Below are 27,468 nucleotides of genomic sequence, written 5' to 3' on the forward strand. Positions count from 1 at the left end.
CATTACCAGATTCAGCTGAGGTCTAGAACTTAGGGTATGATTTGTATCAAATACAATGCTCTTAGTTTTAGAGATGTTAAGGACTAGTTTATTACTGGCCACCCATTCTAAAACTGACAATGCTGAGACCAAGGTCTCTTTTCCAGATGAGCCCTGTTTAGCACAACAATACACATCAAGATACAATATACACATTAAACTACACATTAAAATACACAACTACACACCCATACACACATTAAAATACATGTTGTTATACAAAACACCATATAAGTTAACAATGAAGTAAGGTACGGCAGAAGTTTATGCAGGAGGGCTTTATAAACAAAAAGAGTTAAATCATTCTACAAGACTTCAAAGTATTCTTTCATCCCAGACAAGACCTTTCTCTCACCTCAACTTCAGCACACACTGTAAAGGAGTGTGTTATATTCTATGGGAATGCTATTGAATTGCACAAGATCAAGGAGATTTCTCGGCAACAAACGAGTGATCAAATTATATATACAGATACCTCACAGTGTCTAACAGCTTGTGTGTGCTCCCCCCCCCCTTCTCTCTCCTGCAGGTGGATTACGTTGTAATTGCCTCCCAAGCCGGAGCCACTCTCAACAACCTGATGAGCCACGCCCAGGAGCTGGTGGGCAAGCTGCGCTCTCTGCAGCTGGACCAGAGGGAGTTTGTCTGCCTCAAGTTCCTGGTGCTGTTCAGCTTGGGTGAGTAATAGGCTGGAGGAGGCTGGGTAGGGGAGGGGAGGCCGGGTAAGGGAGGCTGGGTGAGAGAGGAGAAGGTGGCTGAGGGAGGAGAGGGTGGAGGCTGAACGGGTCGGGGGGAGAGAGGGTTGTTTCCGTGTGGGTGAGTCCCAGGGATGGAAAGAAGGGAGGCTGGGTGGGGGAGATTACAACACACGAGATTACAACACACTGGTCATGAATGCCACATAGAAACAGGGCAGGGTCACCGAACGGCCACACTGGGCACGTGCCCCGGGGCACCCGACCTCCAGGGGGCCCACAACCCAGTTACAATGTGTAGAATTGTAGGAAAATTTGCTTTAAAACGGCTAAATTCTCTCTTGGGCTAATGGCAAAATGTGAGGAATAGTAGAACATTTTGTTTTAAAATTGCTAAATGTTCTTTCAGCCTCATGGCAAAATGTGAGCAATAGCGTGATGTTAGCTATAAAGCACATTTTTCTCTCTGACCCATGGCAAAACGTGTAGAATATCAGGAAATTAGCTTTTAAACAGCAACATTTTCTCTTAGCCTCGTGACAAAATGTGTAGAATCAATCTGATCTCATAGTTTCACTTCAGGATCTGACATAATTGGATGAACGTCGATTTTTGACTCATTAATTCAGCATGGTTATAGGTTTCATTCCGCATGGTTACAGGGTTAAAACAAAAACAACTCAAAAGTTTAAGTTCAGGTATTAATTCCCGAGCTGTTAAAGTTAGGGCTATGGTTTGGGGAAACAAAACTAAATAATAATACAAGAAATGCTGTTTCCATTTAATATCATTAACTACTCTCCCTGCTTGCTAAAGCATTATGAACTGCCTTGACGCAGTGGTCTAAGCAGTGTGCTCTGGCTCAAAACATTTCCAGTTTGAGTGCTGTACCACAATTCTCAAAAAAAATAATTGGTGAGCTCCAAGGACGGATCATATCGACGACAACAGGACCTTTTAAAATGTCTGAAATTGACGTATGTTTCGAGTGACCAGCCTAGTCGAAAGCATTATAAAACTGCACATTTTTTCAACCTTAAATGTTAGCTTTTTCAACCGGGAAGTTAGCTGTTTTCCCTCCAAAAATGTTAATTCTACAAAAGGTGATCGGTGCCCGGTAGCCCCAAATGTGGTAGTTCAGCCCTGCATATAAACACACACACATAGATGCACGCATGCACACACACACACACTTACCCTATCTGCAACCGATTGGCCATTTGGTCAATCGCACGGGTTGCGGATGCAGTGGTCTGTCGTGATGGCAGGTTGTGGTGTGGTCATGGTACTGTGGCAGCTGCAGGATCAATCAATCAATCAATCAAATGTTGATCAAATAAAGCCCTTTTTACTTCAGCCGATGTCACAAAGTGCTGCACAGAAACCCAGCCTAAAACCCCAAACAGCAAGCAATGCAGATGTAGAAGCACGGTGGCTAGAAAAAACTCCCTAGAAAGGCCAGAACCTAGGAAGAAAACCTAGAGAGGAACCAGGCTCTGAGGGGTGGCCAGTCGTCTTCTGGCTGTGCCGGGTGAAAATTATAACAGAACATGGCCAAGATGTTCAAATGTTCATAGATGACCAGCAGGGTCAGATAATAATAATCACAATGGTTGTAGAGGGAGCAACAGGACAGCACCTCAGGAGTAAATGTCAATTGGCTTTTCATAGAGTTAGAGACAGCAAGTGCGGAAGAGAGAGAGTCCCAAACAGCAGGTCCCGGACAAGGTAGCACATCCAGTGAACAGGTCAGGGTTCCATAGCCGCAGGCAGAACAGTTGAAACTGGAGCAGCAGCATGACCAGGTGGACTGGGGACAACAAGGAGTCATCAGGCCAGGTAGTCATCAGGCCAGGTAGACGTCCCGCCCCCCCCCACACACACACACACGGAGACGATCACAGACAAACACACCACACACCTCTAAGAAAGGTTCAATATTCTCATATTCTCTGTATGTGTGTTTGTTGGTCAGCCATGGGACTTTCCTCACCGTTTCCCATTCGTAACTTATGCCTCCTCACTCCCATAGTTTAACATCATTCATTAATGAAGTCATTTGAAGTCAAGGTAATATGCTCAGGCTAGCCCCACGGTGGACACTGGTTTCTCCTATCAAAGACAGACTTCCAGGGTTGATGGTTACTGCCAGGAAAGATTGCTGGAATTGTAATGTACTCGGCTGTTTGTCAACAAGTATTATCATATCACTTGCATTTCCACATCTGAAGGTGTGTGTGTGAGTGTGTGTGCGTGTCTGTGTGTGAGTTTGTTTGTGCGCGCGTGTGCATGTTCTCGCCTCCAATTTACAAGGGGCTTATGTTGACCACCTGGAATCGCTAAGTGAACAGCAAGCCTTTGAATAAACGCAGACCCTCCCCCAACCCCTCTGCACTCCTCCACTTCTCCCCCTTTCCTCCCCACGCTTCAGTCCCACCTGGAAAAGGGCTTTACTTCCCCAACCCTCGCACAAGCCCCTTAATGAAATGCTTTCCTCCTGGCCGACTTGCCGTGCTCAGAGCTAGTGAGATTAATGTTTGTGTTATTGGGTGTTTGTGGCAGAGGGGCGGGTGAGAGGGGAGGCTGGGAGGGTGTGATGGGGGGTCTGGGGGGTTGATGGTCTAAATAATTTGGCGGAAACATCATCCATAATGAAAGGCTCACCTGAGGGATGTGTATCGCCCCCGGCAGTGCGTGTACTCTGCGCTGCCTGGGCCCCTGTGAACGCTAGACGGTTCGCTATGGAGAGAAAGCGGGAAACCAACATTAAGCCAGGAGATTAGAAGTGCTCTGATTAATATCATCCCACAGTCGAGAGGAGTGTGTGTGTGTGTTTTTATATACATGTGAATGCACGCGTGTCTGTAAGTGTAAGTTTTACTATACAGTGTGTGCGTGTCTCTGTGTGTTTGTATACTGTGTGTACTAGAGTTCATCAACTCCAGCTGAGGAGCCAATTAATAGGGAGTTAATGAAATGAGGCATGAAACTACTCCTGTGCCGTGCTGGGTGAATGCAGAAGGCAACATGAGGTGAAACACTATCTCTCTATTACTCCTACACTTGCTACCTGGGCCCGTATTCCTAAAGCATGTCAGAGTAAGAGTGCTGATCTACTGTCAGATCAGTTTTTCCTTTTAGATCATAATGACTAAGATTACATCGACAGAGAGGGACCTGATCCTAGATCAGCACTCCTACTCTGAGATGTTTTGTGAATACTGGTTCTTTACAGGATCACAAGTTGCTCCTACTATCGGTGTGTGTGTGTGTGTGTGTGTGTGTGTGTGTGTGTGTGTGTGTGTGTGTGTGTGTGTGTGTGTGTGTGTGTGTGTGTGTGTGTGTGTGTGTTAACATAGATAGGTGACCATCACTTGTACCAATAAGCTATCAAGTGGAGCACCTTTTTTTTTGCCAGCTGCACATCACATATTTTAACCAGCTCCATTTTGACCAGCTAATTTGGACTAGCTATCAAATGCATGGGTGCATTCGTGTTTTGACATATGTGCACTGCTTACATTGTAACAAGTTAATTAGGCAATAAGGCCCGAGGAGATGTGGTATATGTTGTATACTCCAATGCGGAGTGCCTGGATACAGCCATAAGCTGTGGTATTTTGGCTATATACCACAACCACCCCCCCCCAAGGTGCCTTATTGCTATTATAAACTGGTTACCAACATAATTAGAACTGTGAAAATAAATGTTTTGTAGCCAATCAGCTTTCAGCCAATCAGCATTCAGCCAATCAGCATTCAGGGCTTGAACCACCCAGTTTATAATATACAGTAGTTGGTGTCACTCTAACCTTTTATTCCTTTTATTGACAGTCAATTCTCTACTTTAGATTAGTATTACTCAATCCAAGTACAGTGCCTTGCGAAAGTATTCGGCCCCCTTGAACTTTGCGACCTTTTGCCACATTTCAGGCTTCAAACATAAAGATATAAAACTGTATTTTTTTGTGAAGAATCAACAACAAGTGGGACACAATCATGAAGTGGAACGACATTTATTGGATATTTCAAACTTTTTTAACAAATCAAAAACTGAAAAATTGGGCGTGCAAAATTATTCAGCCCACTTAAGTTAATACTTTGTAGCGCCACCTTTTGCTGCGATTACAGCTGTAAGTCGCTTGGGGTATGTCTCTATCAGTTTTGCACATCGAGAGACTGAAATTTTTTCCCATTCCTCCTTGCAAAACAGCTCGAGCTCAGTGAGGTTGGATGGAGAGCATTTGTGAACAGCAGTTTTCAGTTATTTCCACAGATTCTCAATTGGATTCAGGTCTGGACTTTGACTTGGCCATTCTAACACCTGGATATGTTTATTTTTGAACCATTCCATTGTAGATTTTGCTTTATGTTTTGGATCATTGTCTTGTTGGAAGACAAATCTCCGTCCCAGTCTCAGGTCTTTTGCAGACTCCATCAGGTTTTCTTCCAGAATGGTCCTGTATTTGGCTCCATCCATCTTCCCATCAATTTTAACCATCTTCCCTGTCCCTGCTGAAGAAAAGCAGGGCCAAACCATGATGCTGCCACCACCATGTTTGACAGTGGGTATGGTGTGTTCAGGGTGATGAGCTGTGTTGCTTTACGCCAAACATAACGTTTTGCATTGTTGCCAAAAAGTTCAATTTTGGTTTCATCTGAACAGAGCACCTTCTTTCTTCCACATGTTTGGTGTGTCTCCCAGGTGGCTTGTGGCAAACTTTAAACGACACTTTTTATAGATATCTTTAAGAAATGTCTTTCTTCTTGCCACTCTTCCATAAAGGCCAGATTTGTGCAATATAGGACTGATTGTTGTCCTATGGACAGAGTCTCCCACCTCAGCTGTAGATCTCTGCAGCTCATCCAGAGTGATCATGGGCCTCTTGGCTGCATCTCTGATCAGTCTTCTCCTTGTATGAGCTGAAAGTTTAGAGGGACGGCCAGGTCTTGGTAGATTTGCAGTGGTCTGATACTCCTTCCATTTCAATATTATCGCTTGCACAGTGCTCCTTGGGATGTTTAAAGCTTGTGAAATGTTTTTGTATCCAAATCCGGCTTTAAACTTCTTCACAACAGTATCTTGGACCTGCCTGGTGTGTTCCTTGTTCTTCATGATGCTCTCTGCGCTTTTAACGGACCTCTGAGACTATCACAGTGCAGGTGCATTTATACGGAGACTTGATTACACACAGGTGGATTGTATTTATCATCATTAGTCATTTAGGTCAACATTGGATCAATCAGAGATCCTCACTGAACTTCTGGAGAGAGTTTGCTTCACTGAAAGTAAATTTTGCACGCCCAATTTTTCAGTTTTTGATTTGTTAAAAAAGTTTGAAATATCCAATAAATGTTGTTCCACTTCATGATTGTGTCCCACTTGTTGTTGATCCTTCACAAAAAAATACAGTTTTATATCTTTATGTTTGAAGCCTGAAATGTGGCAAAAGGTTGCAAAGTTCAAGGGGGCCGAATACTTTCGCAAGGCACTGTATATTCAAGAAGATACAACGTCTTTAATCAGATTTAGACTGAATTGAATTTCAATGCACATCTTTTAAAGGCTTTTTTGTCAGGGGCTCTCTATTTCAGAGATGCCTGGTAGAATTCTGATCACCGAAAGGTAGAGATCGATGTGAGGTAAAAGCACCAGTCAGTCCAAGGCCGAGTGTGTGTGAGACAGGTTAACCACGCACACACCCACATATGCACACTACCACTTCTATTCATTCTACTACTTGTTATTTTTGACTTGACTCTTTTCACCGTTATTATTGATTATAGATTAATGTACCGCATTGTTGAGGGATCCAGCACATAAGCATTTCGCACCTTTTATACCTGCTGTAAACTGTGTATGTGACAAGTAAATTAGATTTGGATTTGATTTGACACACGCATGCATGCACACGCACACACGCACGCACGCACGCACGCACACACACACACACACACACACACACACACACACACACACACTGCTCCACAAACTTGCCACACAAGGTCAAATGCAGCTCCGATGTACATACAGACATCAATCCTAGACAGGCCTTTTCTCCTAAACGCAGCCCTCTCTTAAGCCCTTTACAAATGAAGCCTTTTAAAGGAAATCAAAGGTACATTTCCCCTGGCCTGACATGAGCCTAGCCCAATAGCTCCAACTCCTGTGCTTTCTATCAGCGTGCCGACTCCAGCGTGATCAGTCAGTGTCGCTCGCCGCCGGACTCTTTGTAAAACTGGCTGTCGATAAAGAGGAGGATAGACCATCGCTTTTGACCTGGGAAGAGTCACTTGTCTTGGTGGGTGGTGGGGTGTCAAGAAAAAGTGTGGTGTGTGTGTGTGTGTGTGTGTGTGTGTGCGCGTGCGTGCGCGTGCGTACATGCAGAGGTTTGTATTAACCTTGCTGTCTGTCTCTCCGACATTTGCAACATTGTTTCAATATTCAAATTCGATCTCCAGCTGTCACATAGTAGTTATGAACTTGTTGGGATGAGACAGACAGGCAGGCAAATTTTCTCAACCAGTCGAAATCATGAATCAGCATAATTTTTATGGATACATACAAAGAAATATCAATAGAAAACAAGTAAAACGAAACAAAGTGCAGCTAGTTTACAGTCGTTCCAGCTTCAGTTTGAAGTGATTGTGTTAGCTGTGTTGTTGGCTAGCTCGTCTGAACAACAGTATCCTGATGAGAGAGCACATGTTCTATGCCAGGTGAAGTCGCGCCTCATTAGCTCATTGTTATGGACATATCCAAATAAATGTCACTAGAAAACAGCTTAAACAATTGCAAATGCAGCTACTTTGTTGTTTTTCTGCCACACTGTATTTGACGTGATTATAAGTTAGCTGTAGTTGGCTAGCTAGCAAGGGATAAGAACGTTGCCAGCCAGTATGGCAATAGAACATTTATAATGAACGACTGGGTCCCGTCCATAGATATACGACGAACGAACGACCAGCCGGGTTGGGTAGCAACCCTTGATTTGTGTCGCGACTATAACTTGTGGAAGGTTGAAATAGTACGAATAAATTCCTCAAAATAAAGTTGTTTTATGAAAATATGTAAATCATTGTTTGAATATGTTTATAACTTGTTGTATAAAAGTGATAATGCCCTCGATGTCGAGGTATGGTTTGCCTCGACTTCATCCAAACACCAGCTTCTCAGGCATTATCACTTACCTAAACCACGGTCGTTCTCCTAGCATGCCTCTTTCAATACAAATGTACGATAATATAAAGACAACATCCACTACATGTCCAAAAGTATGTGTACACTGCTCATTGAACATCTAGTTTCAAAATCATTGGCATCAATATGGAGTTGACCCCCCTTATGCTGCTATAACAGCCTCCACTCTTCTGGGAAGGCTTTCCTCTAGATGTTGGAACATTGCTGCAGGGACTTGCTTCCATTCAGCCACAAGAACATTAGTGAGGTCGGGGACTGATGTTGGGCTAGCTCGGAGTCGGCGTTCCAATTCATCCCAAAGGTGTTCGATGGAGTTGAGGTCAGGGCTCTTTGCAGGCCAGTCAAGTTCTTCAACACTGAACTCGATAAACCATTTCTGTATGGACCACGCTTTGTGCACGGGGGCATTGTTATGCTGAAACAGGAAAGGTTTCTGTTACGACAAACTGTTACCAGAATGTTGGAAGCACAAAATCGTCTAGAATGTTATTGTATGCTGTAGAATTAAGTTTTCCCTTCACTGGAACTAAGGGGCCTAGCACAAACCATGAAAAACAGCCCCAGACCATTATTTATTCTCCACCAAACTTTACAGTTGGCACTATGCATTCGGGCAGTTAGCCTTTTCCTGACATCCGCCAGACCCAGATTCGTCCGTCGGACTGACCGATGGTGATGCGTGATTCATCACTCCAGAGAACACGTTTCCACTGTTCCAGAGTCCAATGGCGTTGACCTTTACACCACTCCAGCTGACGCTTGGCATTGTGCATGGTGATCTTTGGCTTGTGTGCAGCTGCTTGGCCATGGAAACCCATTTCATGAAGCTCCAGATGAACAGTTATTGTGCTGACATTGCTTCCAGAGGCAGTTTGGAACGCGGTAGTGAGTGTTGCAATCGAGGACAGACAACTTTTACGAGCTACGCACTTCAGCACTTGGCGATCCCGTTCTGTGAGCTTGTGTTGCCTACCTCTTCGCGGTTGAGCCGTTGTTGCTCCTAGACATTTTCACTTCACCATAATAGCACTTACAGTTGACCGGAGCAGCATCCTATGAAGGTACCACATTGAAAGTCACTGAGCTCTTCAGTACGGGCCATTCTACTGCCAATTTTTGCATTGCATGTCTGTGTGCTTTATTTTATACACCTGTCAGCAATGAGTGTGGCTGAAATAGCCAAATCTACTAATTTGAAGGGATGTCCAGATAGTGTTGTCCGTGTAGTGTATGTAAACCCTTTCCAGGCCTGTTTGGATAATGTATTGCACCATTCAGAGATGCACTTTGTAGCCGACTCTGTGAAGTAACCTGTTTCTGTTCTTACTGTGTGCATAAGGCCTAAGTGTAATAATTGTATTTTGGACACAAATCCTCAGCTCATTTGTGTGGTGAAATTTTTAGGGATTCTCCGAATATTTATGTGTACATCTGTGGTCGAGGTTATCGGGACAGTAGCCTATTACGTCAAGTCTTAAGTCGTTGGATAACAAAAGTAAGCTGTAATGATGAGAGTGTAAGACTGTTGACTATAAAAGTGTGCTGTTTTCTGTCAGTTTATACAGCTTGTGTCATAACAGGAGATCCAAGGCAGGTTGGAATAATTTGGATACAGGGAGGGGACAGGGAATCTGGTCACAATAGGGATGAAGTGGGCAAATAAGAGACACATTTTATTAGAAGCAACAAATATCGATCAGATAGTGATTGGATGACGACAACCACGTTAATGCAAGGTGTAAGCACGGTTAGTGTGCGTGCTTGAGTGCATGTGCAAAACAACGTGCGTATGTGTCTGTGTGTGTGCGCACATGTGCGTGCATGTTTTGCTTGCATACGTGCTTGTGCATATGTGTGTGTATATGTGTGTGTATATCTGTGTGTGTGTGTGTTACATGCCAGATGCGGCAATAGTGGCATAAGAGTGCAGTTAGGGGAGCTCTGCAGTGACCCCACGGCTCGAGGTCAGCCTCTGTCATGTGTAATTGTGTGAGGCCGCCCCAGTCATAACTTGTCAGAGGCGAGGAAAGCCAGGGATAGCCAGGCTGTGCTGGTAAGTGCTCCCAACGGGGGCCAGATTTGTGGGCAGAGCATAAATAACACTACTACTATCTGGCCTTTTTTCTGCTTCTTTTCTAAAAGAACCAGAAAAAACTATAGGAGTAAAGGTTACTCAGATGACTGATTGTGTTCCATTCAAGTCTTACGAGGAGTGTTTCCCCTTACTAGTATATGTAGGCGGGTCCCTTCCCGTTTAGATAGTCTCCTTTGCACCCTTGCCGAAAGAGCTGACGTTTTTGGGGGATGTTGGCAGCCTTTGCTGTTGATTTGGGGATCCTCCCACCTAAAAATAAAACAAATGGGAAATACTGAATAATTTTCAATGGAAATATAAACATACAGTCAAATCAAATCAAAGTTTATTTGTCACGTGCGCCGAATACAACAGGTGTAGACCTTACAGTGAAATGCTTACTTACAGGGTCTAACCAATAGTGCAAAAAAGGTATTACACCACAGTTTCCTTCTCTCTTCAGACATTTGAATAGATCTGATCTGAAATCAGTTCTGGAATAACCTGTGTCTCAACCCTTCCACCCATCCCACCTCCCCTCTATCCCTCTCTCCCTCCCTTCCTCGCATCCCCTCCACCCTTCCGCCCTCTCCCCTGCGCTAGCTAGCATCTCTCATTAACATGTTTAGCACGTCACGTGAAGCCTCTCGCTCTGGGTTCCACGAGGTCAGACACCAATCTGCTGAAACAACACAAACGTGGTAAACCCTGTTGAAAGAAAAAACTCATTTTCTCTCTCTCTCTTACACACGCATGCAGGCACACACACATACACTGCTCCCTGAAAGCCGAGAAGAAAACATGTAATTCCCAGACAGGTATGTCCTAATTAAGCTACAAGCCTTGCTCCTCTGCTTCCCCAATCAATGCTCTGATCCCGGCCAATGAGTTGGGGAGTTCACTAATGCATGCACAACCCGGGCTCACATAATGCCTCGCAAATATTCATTTCCTGAAACAAATCAAATAATTTGGAATTCAGTCAGGATTGATTAACATTTGGAGGCGGTGAAGTCGCGTGTGGCGTTAACGTGATCAATACCCATATAAACCATGATTGGGTGTGTGTGCTTACTTCTTAAACATATTCCCTCAATATCTTCTCACTTCTCTTCAGTTTTGGTACTTTTTTTGTTTAATTTTTTATTTAGCAGACACTCTTATCCAGAGCAACTTACAGTAGTGAGTGTATATTTGACATACTTTTTCCTACTAGTTTCGTACCATGATCTACCAACTGAGCAACATATGAGACTGTTGCATAAAAATGCTTTCTTGACATACGCTTGAACTTAGTCACCACAAAAGCCTCAATTGCCTTCTAGTTGAGTGTCCTTTATTTTCCTTTATTTTAACAGTACAAGGTAGCAGCAAATCCCTAAGCAATGAATCTAGTATTTCTTGATTTTCATCCCTCTCTCTTTGTAAAAAAGCAAACCCACAGTTGTTCGTTGTCGGGCTCCCACTTTGAAAAGCAAGCACTGTATTGAGACCTTCTAAAAGGCTTTCAGACTTTATCAAGCTGTAAAAGCACCAGATCTCCATGATGCCACTATTAATGGCCATTACTGATTCCGATTCAGGCTGCTGTTGATTAAAAAAGGAGTTTGGGGCGAAATTGTAGCTCTTGCCTTACATTCTCTCCCTTTTGCCTAACATTCAGAACGCTCTGGAAGTGAAGCCCCGATTCCGCCTCGATTTTAATACCCTGCTCCTACAGTTAACTGCCAAAATAAAGGAAACACCAACATAACATATCTTAATAGGACATTGGGCTACCACCAGCCGCCAGAACAAATTCAATGCGCCTTGGCATAGATTCCACAAGTGTCTGGAACTCGAAGGGATGAAGGGATGCACACACACACCCTTTAAACCCCCTATGCTCCTTTGAGACTCCTCGGTGCAGCCTAAACATAATGGGATGTTAATTGTTTAATTAACTCAGGAAACACACCTGTGTGGAAGCACCTGCTTTCAATTTACAGTACTTTCCATTGCTCATTTACTCAAGTGCCCTCCTTTATTTTGGCAGTTACCTGTACTTTGTAAAATGCTGGACCCTAGCACTTTCTGCTGATAAAGGTGTGATAATGGTAAAAAAAAACACACACATCATAATTGTGTTACAAGGGGGTCCTGAGAGAAATAATGGAGCCTAGTTCAGTGTGTTAGCAAAATACATTATGCATTCGATTTTTAGATTATGCTAATTTTCTGGGAATGAATACAGGTACAGCCTGTTTTAAACACTCCTTTCCATTAAATGTAGTGAAGATACTGTATGATAACCAAACCAGAGGTTGGAACCGGTTCAGGGAACACTATCAAAAACGGTAAAATAACCAACATATTAGAGGAACAGAACCAGAACTGAGAACGAAAGTGATCTATACTGTTCTGGAACAAAACCATTATTTTAAAAGCATGGGAACAGGTTAATAACGTTTTTTACATTCTGGGAGTTTTTTTCCCACAAAAAGAGCCTATGCACTATGCACACAATAAATAAACATATATACTACATTGCCATGTAAACAATACAGAGTTAGAGTCACTTTGTCACTTAAAAACGTATTCAAGTGTCTGCCTACCAGCTGAAAATCTTTGCCAGGGTGGGTGTAAGCTACCTGCCCGTACTACTCCCTCCGAAGCATAGTCTACTATAGCTACTTTCGTTACAAGCATGATTCAGAAATGATTCAGAAATGATTCAGATTTTTTACTTTTTCAATGATAGGTAAGGATACTATAGTTATCACATTTCACATTGGATTTATTAACTACAAAAATGTGTATTTTAATTCTGGTGCCGCTCTGTACACACAAGCCTGTTAACTAGCTAACTTAGCTACCACTGGTCTAGTTCAGGAAAATGCTACGTGGCATTATGTGTAATGTAATGGAACTGAGAGTCATGATCAAGGCCTAGCTCTGGTCCAACATTAGTTAAGCCAACTCTCCGATGTTCAAAGGTATTCAAAGTTCCTTCATAGAAGCCGCTCCTCCGTAGGTATAATTCTTTGGTCCAAATTCAGATAATGCATGTCATAACAACAAGATGCCCAGTGCCTCATGCCCCGCAAAATTTCAGTCGCATCTCAAACCCTACACCACACTTGTCTGTCTAATCAATTTGGAAAGTATTCAGACACCTCGACATTTTGTTACGTTACAGCCTTATTCTAAAATCAATTAAATAAAGAATTTTCCTTGTCAATCTACACACATTACCCCATATTGACAACGTGAAAACAGGATTTTAGATATTCTTCCAAATGTAATAAAAATAAAAAACAGAAATACCTTATTTACAGTGCCTTGCGAAAGTATTCGGCCCCCTTGAACTTTGCGACCTTTTGCCACATTTCAGGCTTCAAACATAAAGATATAAAACTGTATTTTTTTGTGAAGAATCAACAACAAGTGGGACACAATCATGAAGTGGAACAACATTTATTGGATATTTCAAACTTTTTTAACAAATCAAAAACTGAAAAATTGGGCGTGCAAAATTATTCAGCCCCTTTACTTTCAGTGCAGCAAACTCTCTCCAGAAGTTCAGTGAGGATCTCTGAATGATCCAATGTTGACCTAAATGACTAATGATGATAAATACAATCCACCTGTGTGTAATCAAGTCTCCGTATAAATACACCTGCACTGTGATAGTCTCAGAGGTCCGTTAAAAGCGCAGAGAGCATCATGAAGAACAAGTAACACACCAGGCAGGTCCGAGATACTGTTGTGAAGAAGTTTAAAGCCGGATTTGGATACAAAAACATTTCCCAAGCTTTAAACATCCCAAGGAGCACTGTGCAAGCGATAATATTGAAATGGAAGGAGTATCAGACCACTGCAAATCTACCAAGACCTGGCCGTCCCTCTAAACTTTCAGCTCATACAAGGAGAAGATTGATCAGAGATGCAGCCAAGAGGCCCATGATCACTCTGGATGAACTGCAGAGATCTACAGCTGAGGTGGGAGACTCTGTCCATAGGACAACAATCAGTCGTATATTGCACAAATCTGGCCTTTATGGAAGAGTGGCAAGAAGAAAGCCATTTCTTAAAGATATCCATAAAAAGTGTTGTTTAAAGTTTGCCACAAGCCACCTGGGAGACACACCAAACATGTGGAAGAAGGTGCTCTGGTCAGATGAAACCAAAATTGAACTTTTTGGCAACAATGCAAAACGTTATGTTTGGCGTAAAAGCAACACAGCTCATCACCCTGAACACACCATAACCAATGTCAAACATGGTGGTGGCAGCATCATGGTTTGTGCCTGCTTTTCTTCAGCAGGGACAGGGAAGATGGTTAAAATTGATGGGAAGATGGATGGAGCCAAATACAGGACCATTCTGGAAGAAAACCTGATGGAGTCTGCAAAAGACCTGAGACTGGGACGGAGATTTGTCTTCCAACAAGACAATGATCCAAAACATAAAGCAAAATCTACAATGGAATGGTTCAAAAATAAACATATCCATGTGTTAGAATGGCCAAGTCAAAGTCCAGACCTGAATCCAATCGAGAATCTGTGGAAAGAACTGAAAACTGCTGTTCACAAATTCTCCATCCATTCTGTTCTCCATCCAACCTCACTGAGCTCGAGCTGTTTTGCAAGGAGGAATGGGAAAACATTTCAGTCTCTCGATGTGCAAAACTGATAGAGACATACCCCAAGCGACTTACAGCTGTAATCGCAGCAAAAGGTGGCGCTACAAAGTATTAACTTAAGGGGGCTGAATAATTTTGCACGCCCAATTTATCAGTTTTTGATTGTTAAAAAAGTTTGACATATCCAATAAATGTCGTTCCACTTCATGATTGTGTCCCACTTGTTGTTGATTCTTCACAAAAAAATACAGTTTTATATCTTTATGTTTGAAGCCTGAAATGTGGCAAAAGGTCGCAAAGTTCAAGGTGGCCGAATACTTTCGCAAGGCACTGTAGTATTCAGACCCTTTGCTATGAGACTTGAAATTAAACTCAGGTGCATCCTGTTTCCATTGATCATTCTTGAGATGTTTTTACAACTTGATTGGAGTCCACCTGTGTTAAATTCAAATGATTGGACATTATTTAAAATGGCACACATCTGTTTATATATGGTCCCACAGTTGAATGTACATGTCAGAGCAAAAACCAAGCCATGAAGTCGAAGGAATTGCCCGTAGAGCTCTGAGACATGATTGTGTCGAGGCACAGGTCTGGGGAAGGGTACCAAAACATTTCTGCAGCATTGAAGGTCCCCAAGAACACAGTGGCCTCCATCATTCTTAAATTGAAGAAGTTTGGAAACACCAAGACTCTTCCTAGAGCTGACCGCCTGGCCAATCTGAGCAAATGGGGGAGAAGGACCTTGGTGAGGGAGGTGACCAAGAACCCAAATGAGCTCTAGAGTTCCTCTGTGGAGATGGGAGAAGCTTCCAGAACGACAACCATCTCTGCAGCACTCACCAATCAGGCCTTTAAAGTAGTGGCCAGACGGAAGCCACTCTTCAGTAAAAGCCACATGACAGCCTGCTTGGAGTTTGCCAAAAGGCACCTAAAGGACTCAATAAACATGGCACCATCTCTACGGTGAAGCATGGCGGTATCATGCTATGAGGATGTTTTTCAGCAGCAGGGACTGGGAGACTAGTCAGGATCGAGGGAAAGATGAACGGAGAAAAGTACAGTGAGATCCTTGATAAAAGGATCCCTGCTCCAGAGCGCTCAGGATCTCAGACTGGGGTGTAGGTTCACATTCCAACAGGACATCAACCTAAGCACACAGCCAAGACAACGCAGGAGTAGCTTCCGGACAAGTCTCTGAATGTCCTTGAGTGGCCCAGCCAGAGCTCCGACTTGAACACAATCGAATATCTCTGGAGAGACCTGAAAGTAGCTGTGCAGCAACGCTCCCCATCCAACCTGACAGAGCTAGAGAGGATCTGTAGAAAATAATGGGGTAAACTCCCCAAATACAGGTGTGTCAAGGTTGTAGCGTCATATCCAAGAAGATATGTAATCGCTGCCAAAGACGCTTCAACAAAGTAAAGTGTCTGAATATTTGTAAAATGTGAATGTGATATTTCAGTTTTTTATTTTTAATAAATTTGAGGTATTGTGTGTAGATTGTTGAAGAAAATGTAATCCATTTAAGAATAAGGCTGTAATGTAACCAAATATGAAAAAATTCAAGAGGTCTGAATACTTTCCGATATCTACATAGTTTGCCCGCTCCATAGCAAGCTGCTCTATCCATTGGTGAAGTAATTTAATGTTAAGCTAAATGTAAATCAATGTATATTTCAGAGGTTTATAAAGGAACAGAAAGGAACAATACAAACTGTAACTTTCTTTGGTTTGAACCGGGTCAGAACTTTTTTTGCTGGTCAGAACAGTGGAACGGAACGAAAAAAATAATAAACACAAACGAAAAGATTGGAAAATAATTTTGCTTCCAACCCCAGACACAAACAGACAAAAACATTGCTACATCAACTTCCTAACAGTTTCAGGAACTGCTACGTTGGTGTGTAGACTGTACTACAATCCCATCCACTAAAAAACTGATGAGAAGTGGAGGCCTATCCAACGCAACCATAATGTCTGTTCGGATGCAGTAGAATTTAACGCAATCTTAACTCACACTATAGACGACAGGCAGAGAGTACTACAGCGAATGTCCTGTAATCTTTGTCTGCTTTCATCAACACACTGTCCAGCTTTAGTGGGCCACACTGAGCAGACAGATGCCCTGTAAAGTTTTCTTATGAAAAAATATCCTCTTCCCTTCTTCCCTCTCCTTCTTTCCTCCTCTTCTTTCCGCCGGGTGTGATTTAAGCGCGAATGAGCTATTGATGTTGGTGCAGGGAGAAACCGTTGCGCTCCCTCTATCCTAGGCCTTATTACAAGCCTGTCAGTTTATTATAAAACATTAGGAAAGCAGAGGGACACTTGTAGTTACTGTCTTATCGATCGTCGGGATAGATTCCGTGATTTAGTGGCAGACACCTCTGCCATATCTCCAACATTCTCGGCCCTCCCATTAAGCTCCGGTGCTTTCCTTGCGCGGCTATTGATGTATCAACATTAACAGTTACAAGCAGCTACAGAAAATCAATGCTCAACTTTTATTACCAGGGCTGCATAAGGCTGTGTTTGCCTCCCGGTTAGACCCCTGCATCACCTCTAAGCCCCTAGGACATGCTCCCGACAAGTCAGATGCTTCCTAAGTGATATGTGCACTATGGTTGGCCGATGTCAACCGTTGTCCTATTGTGATTATTATCTCATTTACATAAGTATTCACACCCCTGAGGCAGTACTTTGTAGAAGCACCTTTGGCAGTGATTACAGCTGCGAGTCTTTCTGGGTATGGCTCTAAGAGATTTCCACACCTAGATTGTGCAACATTTTCCCATTATTCTTTTCAAAATTCTTCAAGCTCTGTCAAATTGGTTGTAGATCATTGCTAAACAACCATTTTCAGGTCTTGCCATAGATTTTCAAGCAGGTTTAAGTCAAAACTGTAACTCTGACCACTCAGGAACATTCACTGTCTTCTTGGTAAGCAACCCCAGTATAGATCTGGCCTTTTGTTTTAGCTTATTGTCCTGCTGAAAGGTGAAATCATCTCCCAGTGTCTGTTGGAAAGCAGTGTGAACCAGGTTTTCCTCTAGCCTGTGATTAGCTCTATTACGTTTCCTTTTTATTCTAAAAAACTCTTGTCCTATAGACTTTCATTATTGTTATTTTTAAAAGCAGCAACTTTAGAGCACACCTTAGGCTAGAATATTTGGGAAATAAGCAACTGTTCATAACTGTAACTTGTCTTAAAGCATTTATGATAGGCCTAGTAGAAGGATGGTTATTGGTTTTCAACCTTTCATGGAAGGATTTTCCCAGTCTGCATGGATAATTTCTTTCTTAATAAGAAACTTGTCAAAGTGTATATTGTCTGCTCTCTCTCATTATTAGTACCCTCGCTACCTTTTACTTTTAGGCTATTCAAACAACTTTTTTAGAGATAGAACTTCGTTCTTTACTGCACGGTGCCAGTCAAGTTCAAATACTCTAAACCATGGGTAGGTAACCCTGTTCCTGGAGTGCCGCAAGTACTGCAGCATTTTGTTCCAACTAGGCACCACACCTGACCAACTGAGTTAATTGATCAGTTCAATCCCTAAATTCAACACACCTGGTCCTCCAGGTCGGTTAAATCAAAAACATGAAGTGCCTGCGGTACTCCAGGACCAGAGTTGCCTACCCCTGCGCTAAACCATCGTCTGTCACATCATGATGTTGTCACCATCGACTGTCAATCATCATCGATAGACAATGCTATCATAATATCTATATATTATAATACCTATTCTTCTGGTGGGGCCTTCTGGGCCTCTGTTCACAGGATGCACGTTTGCATGAGAACATGAGAGAACAACATTGCAGGGAAACAAATAAACATACAAACATATTTGCAAGGCTGGATTTTTTTAAGGCCAGCATTTCTTCTCTCCCAGGTGCTTGTTTGCAAGGCATTTGGCCATATTTAAGTGTTTATGTGTAACTTTTCCACACCAACTTCTCTTCAAACCCACCCTGCCTCTAACAAAAATTAGGGAGAAATATTGAAATAATCACTCCTCCTAACCCCGAGCTGTCTATCACCTGAATTGAAGCGGATTCATTTGAAGCGGATACCTAAACAGGAACAGTAGTGCATAAGGAGGAGAGCGTGGGCCCACTCAAACATTTATGAGCGCTGCGCAGGTCCTGCTGGGACAAGCAGACCGCTCGCAACGCCTCTCATTCCCGATCAATGGACTTAAGTTCATTACACACACAAGCCGTCCAACGCCTAGCGCGTGTGTGTTTGTGCATGTGTGTAGGGAGGAGGGGGGTCCTGTAGTGGCCCTATAGAGCAGCATCAGAATAGTTCTTTACATGACTGGAGGTCCCTGTAGCCCCAGCTTGAGGTTATCATTATGTACAGTACATGGTATGCGCTACGATGCTAATGTTTCACAATGGGTGCAGCAGCAGCGCTATTATAGCCAATGCGCTAGCTTCTGCTCTCCATCAATTATCGGCTGAGGCCTGCCAGGGCATGGAGGAGAGGACAGGCTACCCAGGGCCCAGTGGAGAGCAGGGGGCAAAATAAATGTAAATAATAAATAATAAATGTAAATAGTAAACAAAATTGTACAATGCTAGCTATTTTGAAACAATGATTTTTGTTTTAATTTTATTGTTTTACATTATCTGATGTTAACTAGTCAGAATGTTTTACCCACTTGAAGCAAATAATTCAAACCTACTTTTTTAAAACAAAAATGTGATTATCTTGGAAAAAACCTTGTACATTCATGAAACCGGTACACTTATCATCTCACATTATCTAGTCAGAATTTCTAACCCCATTGGAAGCAGATAATATGACCTATTTTTATTTAAATTAATTAAATTATCTCAGCTCAGCGCCTGGTGATCTTGTGGATATATTTATATACTTGTGGGAGAAAACTGGTATATAAACTTTGTATTTTACGGCATATGTCCTCTCCCAGGAGTATAGTGTCAGGTAGCATGGCCGATGTAAGGAGAGAGAAAGAGCAACTGCCACGGTCAGAATCCGTATTGATCAGTAAGCCAGCCAGGCCTTATTTAAACATTGCACACAAACACAGATAAGGAGTTACACAAGCCCTCCATAAAGAGCTGTCATTTCTCCATCGATCCCTCCCAGGGATTTCTGTGCCGTGGCCATCTATAAAGCTGTCTCTGTCACACCCACACGAGTATGTACGCACACACACACACACACACACACACACACACACACACACACACACACACACACACAGGCCTGCATGCACGCACACACACGCACAGAGAAATGCACACGCGTATTCTGCACACATACGCACACAAACACAAACGTACACAGACACAATCTCTCACACACTGCAACAGTCAGGCCAAAGGCAGCCGTGGCCTCAGGGGCTGCTGTAGCATAACCCAGGTCTAATGCACAAAAACCACATCGGCAATGAAATAGACCAATCAGATCAAGCGTTAACCGGGCGATATCAGACGGCCACATAGCAGATGTTTTTGGCTGTGTTGAAGGTGAAACTGTGTTGGAGATGTCAAGTCGGTCAGCAGCTGCTCTTGTGATCATTGTCACGAAGCCACACCCGCCTCACTTGCCACACCCCCACCCCGCTCTCAAATTGAAATCCTCAAATCCTCACTGAGGTGTAGATTGCATCTCACATTCCAGTGTTCGAACTTGTGCAACCAGTGGCAATGTCCAATTTAGGTATTATGCCAAAACAACCACTATGCGGATGTCAGCTAAAGCGGATCTGATTGAATAGAGAGGCAAGTCTTTCAATCATTTGTCAAGCCCGATAAATGTGACTGGTAGCCATTTACATTTGTGCAAATATTAGCTGATAGTATTTGTGCATTATTCATTATTGTACATTATGAATTGTTTGAATAGTCATTAGCGTAATTTGACTGTCATAATTTGACAGTAAAAAAGTTCTCTCCGAAACATGAAAAGTTTGCATATGGAGACAGATGAGTGCTAATATTATGTAAAGGAGTAGAGTACAACAGCATACGAGAACTATTGCGTCATGATCATTATTACAAAAACGCATACTGACGCTTGTAGACTGAAATTCAGACTGCCTGTTTGCTAGCGACAAAAGCCGTGATGTAAAATAAGTTGTTTATTTAAGGAATTTTCCTAACGTGATGCGTCACCTGGTGCATCACAAATCGGCACCCTGGCATCAAGTCCCTGCCAGCTGGCGTGTGCCACCATGGCCTGCCCAGTGAGTGCCCACCCTGGGTGATTGTATATAAGGGCATCCATGTGGCCAATGTGATGTGAGCTATGGCAGTCAGGTGGCCGGATACTGCTTCCCTTTGCTCTTTGTGCTGGTCGGCTCATGACGGATCCCTCTCACAATGTGGTTATAGGATCCCGGCAGAGAACAGAGAAGGACCAGCGGTAACTGGAGACAGTGATTAAATGGTTTAAGCACAGATGATCCGACAGGTGCTCTAGTCGTGTCTCTTTTTCTCTGGACGCACACACTTGCGCACAGATGCACACGCACACACACACATACACACACACTTGTGCATACTTACACACACACCTCCTCCTGCCTTGCCCCGCTTGTGCTAGTGTATTTAAAGTAACAAAGCCGTCTGTGGAGCTCACTGTCTTCTCACCCCCCTGTGGAAAAAATCTCCACATCACTCTTCGGTGAGTGTAACCTAAACCTGCAGGCCGGGGCAAGTGTTGGAAACAAGGGCCAGGAGGGCCAAGAGGGAGAGACGCATTTAGACAAAGGGGGTATCAATCAATCAAAACACAGTGAGAGCCAAAATGGACACCCTTGGTTGTCAAAATGGTTGACTGTTGGTAAGGTTAGAGGTCGCAGGGAGGACAAAAGCCATGACATGTGTCCATCGACGGAATAATGCAACTTTATATCATTTTAATGGGGGTACCAGGTGCCCGCCAGGAGTCTGGTCTAGTGCTAGAGTTGCCGACTTCGAACTAACACATTGCCCCTCTATGTGGGGGGCTCGAGTCCTGAGTCTACCACTTTCTTTGTTGTATTTCTCCCACTTGCCTCTCCCTCATCCTCTCATTCATATCTCTCTGTTATTAAAATCGACCACACATGCTGTGGTGGCACCTGCCATGGATGTCATTGGTGTCCACAGGCATTTTTGATCCCAGGCATTCTTTAAAAGTGTAGGAGTGTTCACTTCAATACTGTGGCCAGTGTTATAGGATATATAAATAAGAGAGTTTCCTCTGCCAAGTTGTCAGCACTGTTACGCCCTCTTTCTGAACCCTAATTCCTGATAGAGATTCTTTCAACCCACTGTCTTCGCTATTGCATATCACCAGTGCGAAACTGTTCTGATCGGGGAAATTATTTCAGACAGCTTTGCGAGTCTTTTTCCCTTCAATGCTGCTTCCGACAACCAATCGATAACAAAGCATTAGACGGATGCACCTGTTTTGAATAAGACTGATTGCCTCAATATTGTGTTCTTTCTCCTCCCGTTTATTCCGTTTCATTATTATTTCCACCCTTTGGTACATGAGAAAGATTCAATGAAGCAATGCTCTTGTAAATCAAGCCGACTTTGACAGGCAACACAAAAACAGTGTGTGCCCAGTGGGATGCCATGTTACTTATTGCCATGTTACGACAGCTGCTAACATAGCCAAATAAATGAACCTCCAATCTACACTGACAGAGGAGTAAAATCACAGAGAGAGAGAGAGATTAAAGGGGTGATGAAGATAAAAACCCAATTCTGTAGTCAGCACTCTGTCTGTTCCATCATCAAACAGGGGAGTCAGGAAGAAGACGGGAATGGAAGGTGTGAAGATAGAGGGAGTGAGAAAAAAACGAGGGAAAAATGACACTATGGATTAACTGTCCTTCACACAGAAAATATACATCCCCCGGCACTCTTGTTGAATTATCAATTCAAATTTTGTCCGAAAAAGAATGAAAGAAATATATTGATGGGAGCTCGGCTTTAATGGTCTCATTAGGTGTCGAGGTTTCCACTCTGGGCGGGATTTCTACTGCTCCAGGAGTTTAGAAGGAGAGGGGGATACTTGACCCCCCAATGATTTTCTGTCACTTTATCATAAACAAGGAGGTTTTGACGTGCCCCCGCTCACTCTCGCATGCATGTAATTAGCAGGGCCGTAAAAGTACATGCTGAATGCAAACCAGTTACTCCCCTCACCAGCGCCAGCAGTACCATCACCAGAACCAGCTACCCATCAGCAAAAGAGAAGGGGAGGAGAGGGAAAAGATGGAGAAGAGTAAAGGAGAGGAGCTGACCAGTCTGTTGTTTGTTGTTCATATGAACTCCTCAAAGCTTTAAAGACAGACAAAACACAGGTTACATCAGAGAGACAACCAAATTTACAACACCTTTAGTACATTTATTTGACCTACTTTTATTATTTCTTTCTTTTCAAATGTCGTATGCTTCTGTCAATTCCATCGCTCCAAACTGCCTAGCATGTGCTTCTTTTCAGAATGACTCACTGTATATTAACTCTAACCATGAAGTGCTAAAAAACCAAAAAAAAACATGAAGTGCTAGCTAGCTGTGTTAGCTCTAGGGGTTAACAGCTCATTGAATTCTGATTGCATTATATAGGTGAAAGAGCACAGGCCTGGGAGTGTGGCTGTGCCCTTTGAGGTCAACTCATTGAAAGGCATTTGGTTCCGCCTGGAGGGGGGCTTTAAAAAGTGGCAAAGGAGACCAGAAGGGTTGAGGAAAGGGGCTCATGGGCCCTGCGTTTTGGTTAATCATGTCACATGACCTGGATTTTAAAGCAAACTGCCCCCTTTTCTTCTTATGTCACCATCCTCAGACAATTGCTTTCATTTTTGGGCCAATTCTAATTTCTGTAATAAAGGTAAAAATCCAGGTCATGATTAACCAAAACACAGTCACCTACTCATGGCTAATACAACCCCTTAGTGTCTGCTTTCACAGTGGTGTGCCCTACCTGCCTCTGTATAGCCACTTTACAACACTGTTACTGCAGTGTGGTTTGGATAGAATTTCACCCCAGTCATGAACTGGCAAAAAAAGCATGAAGCCTTGACCTGTAGTGGAAACAGAGAGAGAGAGAGAGACAGAGGGAGACAGACAGAGGGAGATTAATTAACAATCCACCAATGCAAATTGCAGGTGTGTGTGCACTTACATGAATGTACCAAACACACTGTGCAATCTTCTGTTTGTTTGGTTTGACATACTAGATTAGTCACCATTGTGAAAAAGCTCTCGCCTGTGTCCATTTTCATGATTTCACGATGTTCTCGTGATTATTCTTGTGGATATAACCCCTCTGCCTCTGAATGTCCTCCACTGCCCTAGCACTTAATAACGCCGACATCGTCATGCCACAGACAGAATCAATGGATGTAAATGCATTTCCCTTCACCTTAGGATCAGACCCTAGTGCATTTCAGCTAGCATAAGTAACAAGACGGCTCTGTGATCCGCCGGCGAGCCTTGTCTCTCTTGTTTATTTAATCAGACCTAAGGCGCTTTTCCTGTCCTCTCTGCGTCTTCGGAGCACCTGACGAGCTCGCCAACCAACCGACCCGTCCTTGGGCGACGGGACCTGCCTCCTCGGCTACCTGCTTAGTAACAACAACTGCCGCCGGTTTTAAGTCAGATTTTACTTAATATATCCCCGAATGGACGCCGTTCCTGTTTAATTCTCTTTCATAGCCGCCCGGCGCAGGTCCCGGCGGTCTTCGAGGTTGACGAGGGGCGAGCCTTCATGCCTTATTCTGACACATAAAAGCCTGTCCCCACTGGCTCATCAACAGGCCAATCACACATCCCCCCCCCACTCGAAAGAACAAGGAAGTGTTGTGACGTAATGCTAATGCATCATTGATGCATCATTGATGCTAATTTTATTTATTTACATGTTATTTCACCTTTATTTAACCAGGTAGGCTAGTTCTCATTTACAACTGCGACCTGGCCAAGATAAAGCATAGCAGTGTGAACAGACAACAACACAGAGCTACACAGGGAGTAAACAATAAACAAGTCAATAACACAGTAGAAAAAAAAATGCAACACTGTCTGGTTGTGTGTGATTGAATTGGGTATTGGTGTCATTTTGAGGACCAGTATAGTGTTTTAGAAAGTGCTTTCTCGAGTGCTTTCCCAAATGTCTCATTCAACCCCTCACTTCTCCTGTCCTTTCCTTTCCCTTCCTCTCCTTCTCTCTTCAACTCCTCTGCCTGCTCCTCTCCAGCCATTTCACTGTAAAGAAGAAAATATAATAGCCAGACAGCCATACACACCCTTAAATCTTTATTGCAGATCGAAATGCATCTCAGTTTGATAATGGCCCAATCGCGATAATGGCCCAATCGCGATGGCCTATTTATCCCCCTGTACTTACGCTGAATGTTTGGCGCTATCTGTTAGCTTAGCTAGACGTGACTACAGAATGCATGGCACTAGCGAGCCATTAGCTTAGCTAGCCGTTAGCTTAGCTACTCTACGGTGAATTCCTTCAAATAACCTATTAATGTCAAGAGGCACACTGCTCCAGTTTCCCTGTTTTAGTCTTAGATGTGGAAACTGAGTGAATTATCCCAGTGGGAATTGGAGGAAACAAGGAAGTGTAGAGCTCCAGGGATCAGGGAAATCCATTCAGTAGATAGAAATATAGATAGGGAACATGGTGCTGTGAAAGGAAGGAGAATCTATGGTAGAACACACACGTCAGTTGAGTATTGATGAGGTCTGAGTAGGACGTGTGGTATTCGCGGTGAAAGACAGTGTGTGTGTGTGTGTGTGTTTCAATGAGTGGGTATGTGTGTTTCAGTGAGTGGGTGTGTGTTAATGCATATTTGTGTGTGTATGTATGTTTGAAATAGAGAAAGAACATCAACAGAAATTCACAAATTTCAACAAAAAATGTCTCAACACTTCCATTCAGTGGGTACAAACATAGGGTGTGTGTACAGTATTATACAATCGGTGGGTCTAATTAAAAACACATTCCAGACGGTGTCTGTTCCACATGTTACCACCGTCTAAATCTATGACGTTAAAATGCCTATTTACTCTGTTGGATCTGACTGTCTGGAGTCGGACAAGACATATCAAATCAAATCAAATCAAGGTTATTTGTCACATGCGCCAAATATAAAACCTTACAGTGAAATGCTTACTTACAAGCCCTAACCAACAGTACAATTTTTAAGTAAAAAAATTGGTATTAGGTAAACAATAGATTAGTAAAGAAATGTAAAAAATAAACACAACGCAAATAGTCCGGGGTAGCCAATGTGCAGGGGGCACTGGTTAGTCGGGCTAATTGAGGTAATATGTACTTGAATGGATAGTTAAAGCATTTCTCAGCCAGTTGAAATCATGAATCAGCTGGCATCATTTTTTATGGATATATACTAAGAAATGTCAATTGAAAAAATGGTAAAACGAAACAAAGTGCAGCTAGTTTGCAGTCTTTCCAGCTTCAGTTTAAAGTGTTTGTGTTAGCTGTGTTGTTGGCTAGCTCGTCTGTTCAAGTGAGCACATTTTTTTATGCCAGGCAAAATCCCGCCTCATTAGCTCATTGTTATGGATGTATCCAAATAAATGTCACTAGAAAACAGCTTAAACAAATGCAAATGCAGCTACTTTACTGTTATTCTGGCTTCGCTTTTTGACGTGACTGTAAATTAGCCGTAATTGGCTAGCTAGCTAGCAAGGGATAAGTACATTGCCAGCCAGTATGGCAATGGAACATTGAGAGTGAACGACTGGCCAATATATTCTTCAAACACCAGTTTCTCTGGCATTATCACATAACTACTCACCTAGTGACTCAGCAGTAGAAGTATTAACAAACTGGCCCATAGAGTTGACCGGGCGGCCATTGCCCCCTCTTACTGCCCTGTCCAGCATCAGCACACACACACACACACACACACACACACACACACACACACACACACACACACACACACACACACACACACACACACACACACACACACACACACACACAAAATCCCCCCCCCGCCCTCCAACGCACACATACTCCCCCTCCCCTCCCCTCCCCTCCCCTCCCCTCCCCTCACACAACCAACCCATCCACAGGTGTGGCATTCCCAGGGCCTACCTCTCCCCACATCAGTGATGGGGTCACTGGGTTCCCTGACAGGACTGCCCCACCAGTCTGATTGGAACCTTCCTGAAAGTCAGGTGAGCAGGTTAATGATGAATAAAGGGGAGATTGATGGCAGTGGCTTGGGAGATAGCGGACAGACTGAGATAGGGGGATAATACAGTGATATATCATATCCTACAATGCGGTGATAGCCTAGTAGTAGTAAAACAATCTCTGTATAGAGAGGTCATGTAAACCCTAACAGGGAATTGGACGATCTAGCCAAAGTCCCGCCCCCTGAATGGCTCTTAACGGATTGGCTCATTGTTCACTCACGTGTTTAGTTGGACACACGCCACTGTTACAAGTTATGTATTGACAGTCATTTTTTGTGACTAAAGGATTAATGATTAGGTAGTGAGTATCATATTTGCTTGTGATGCACGAGTTGATTACTAGAGTCATTACTCTTTCTCTCTTGATCTGCTCTGTTCTTCTGTCCTTTATTGTTACATTCATATGTTCTGCCATGTTCGTATTGTTTTATTTCACTGTAGAGCCCTCAGTCCCGCACAACATGCCTTAGATAGCAATTTTGTCCCACCCACACACATGCAGAGACCTAACCGGGCTTAACTGGTGCCTCCAGAGACGAAACCTCTCTCATCGTCACTCAACGCCTAGGTTTACCTCCACTGTACTCACATCCTACCATACCATTGTCTGTACATTATG

The 27,468-nt window shown here is 43.2% G+C and overlaps 1 protein-coding gene across 2 annotated transcripts in view; it reads left to right on the forward strand.

Annotated features, from left to right (window-relative positions):
- LOC135512522 (nuclear receptor subfamily 5 group A member 2) overlaps positions 1-27,468 on the forward strand; it is a 101,038-nt gene that overhangs the window by 54,430 nt on the left and 19,140 nt on the right. For both annotated transcript variants that reach the window (XM_064934630.1, XM_064934631.1), the window contains one exon: positions 569-716. In XM_064934630.1, the coding sequence (XP_064790702.1) occupies positions 569-716 (148 nt within the window). The remainder of the gene's footprint in view (positions 1-568; positions 717-27,468) is intronic.

Source organism: Oncorhynchus masou, chromosome 24 (genome assembly GCF_036934945.1).
Source record: "Oncorhynchus masou masou isolate Uvic2021 chromosome 24, UVic_Omas_1.1, whole genome shotgun sequence".
NCBI lineage: Eukaryota > Metazoa > Chordata > Actinopteri > Salmoniformes > Salmonidae > Oncorhynchus > Oncorhynchus masou.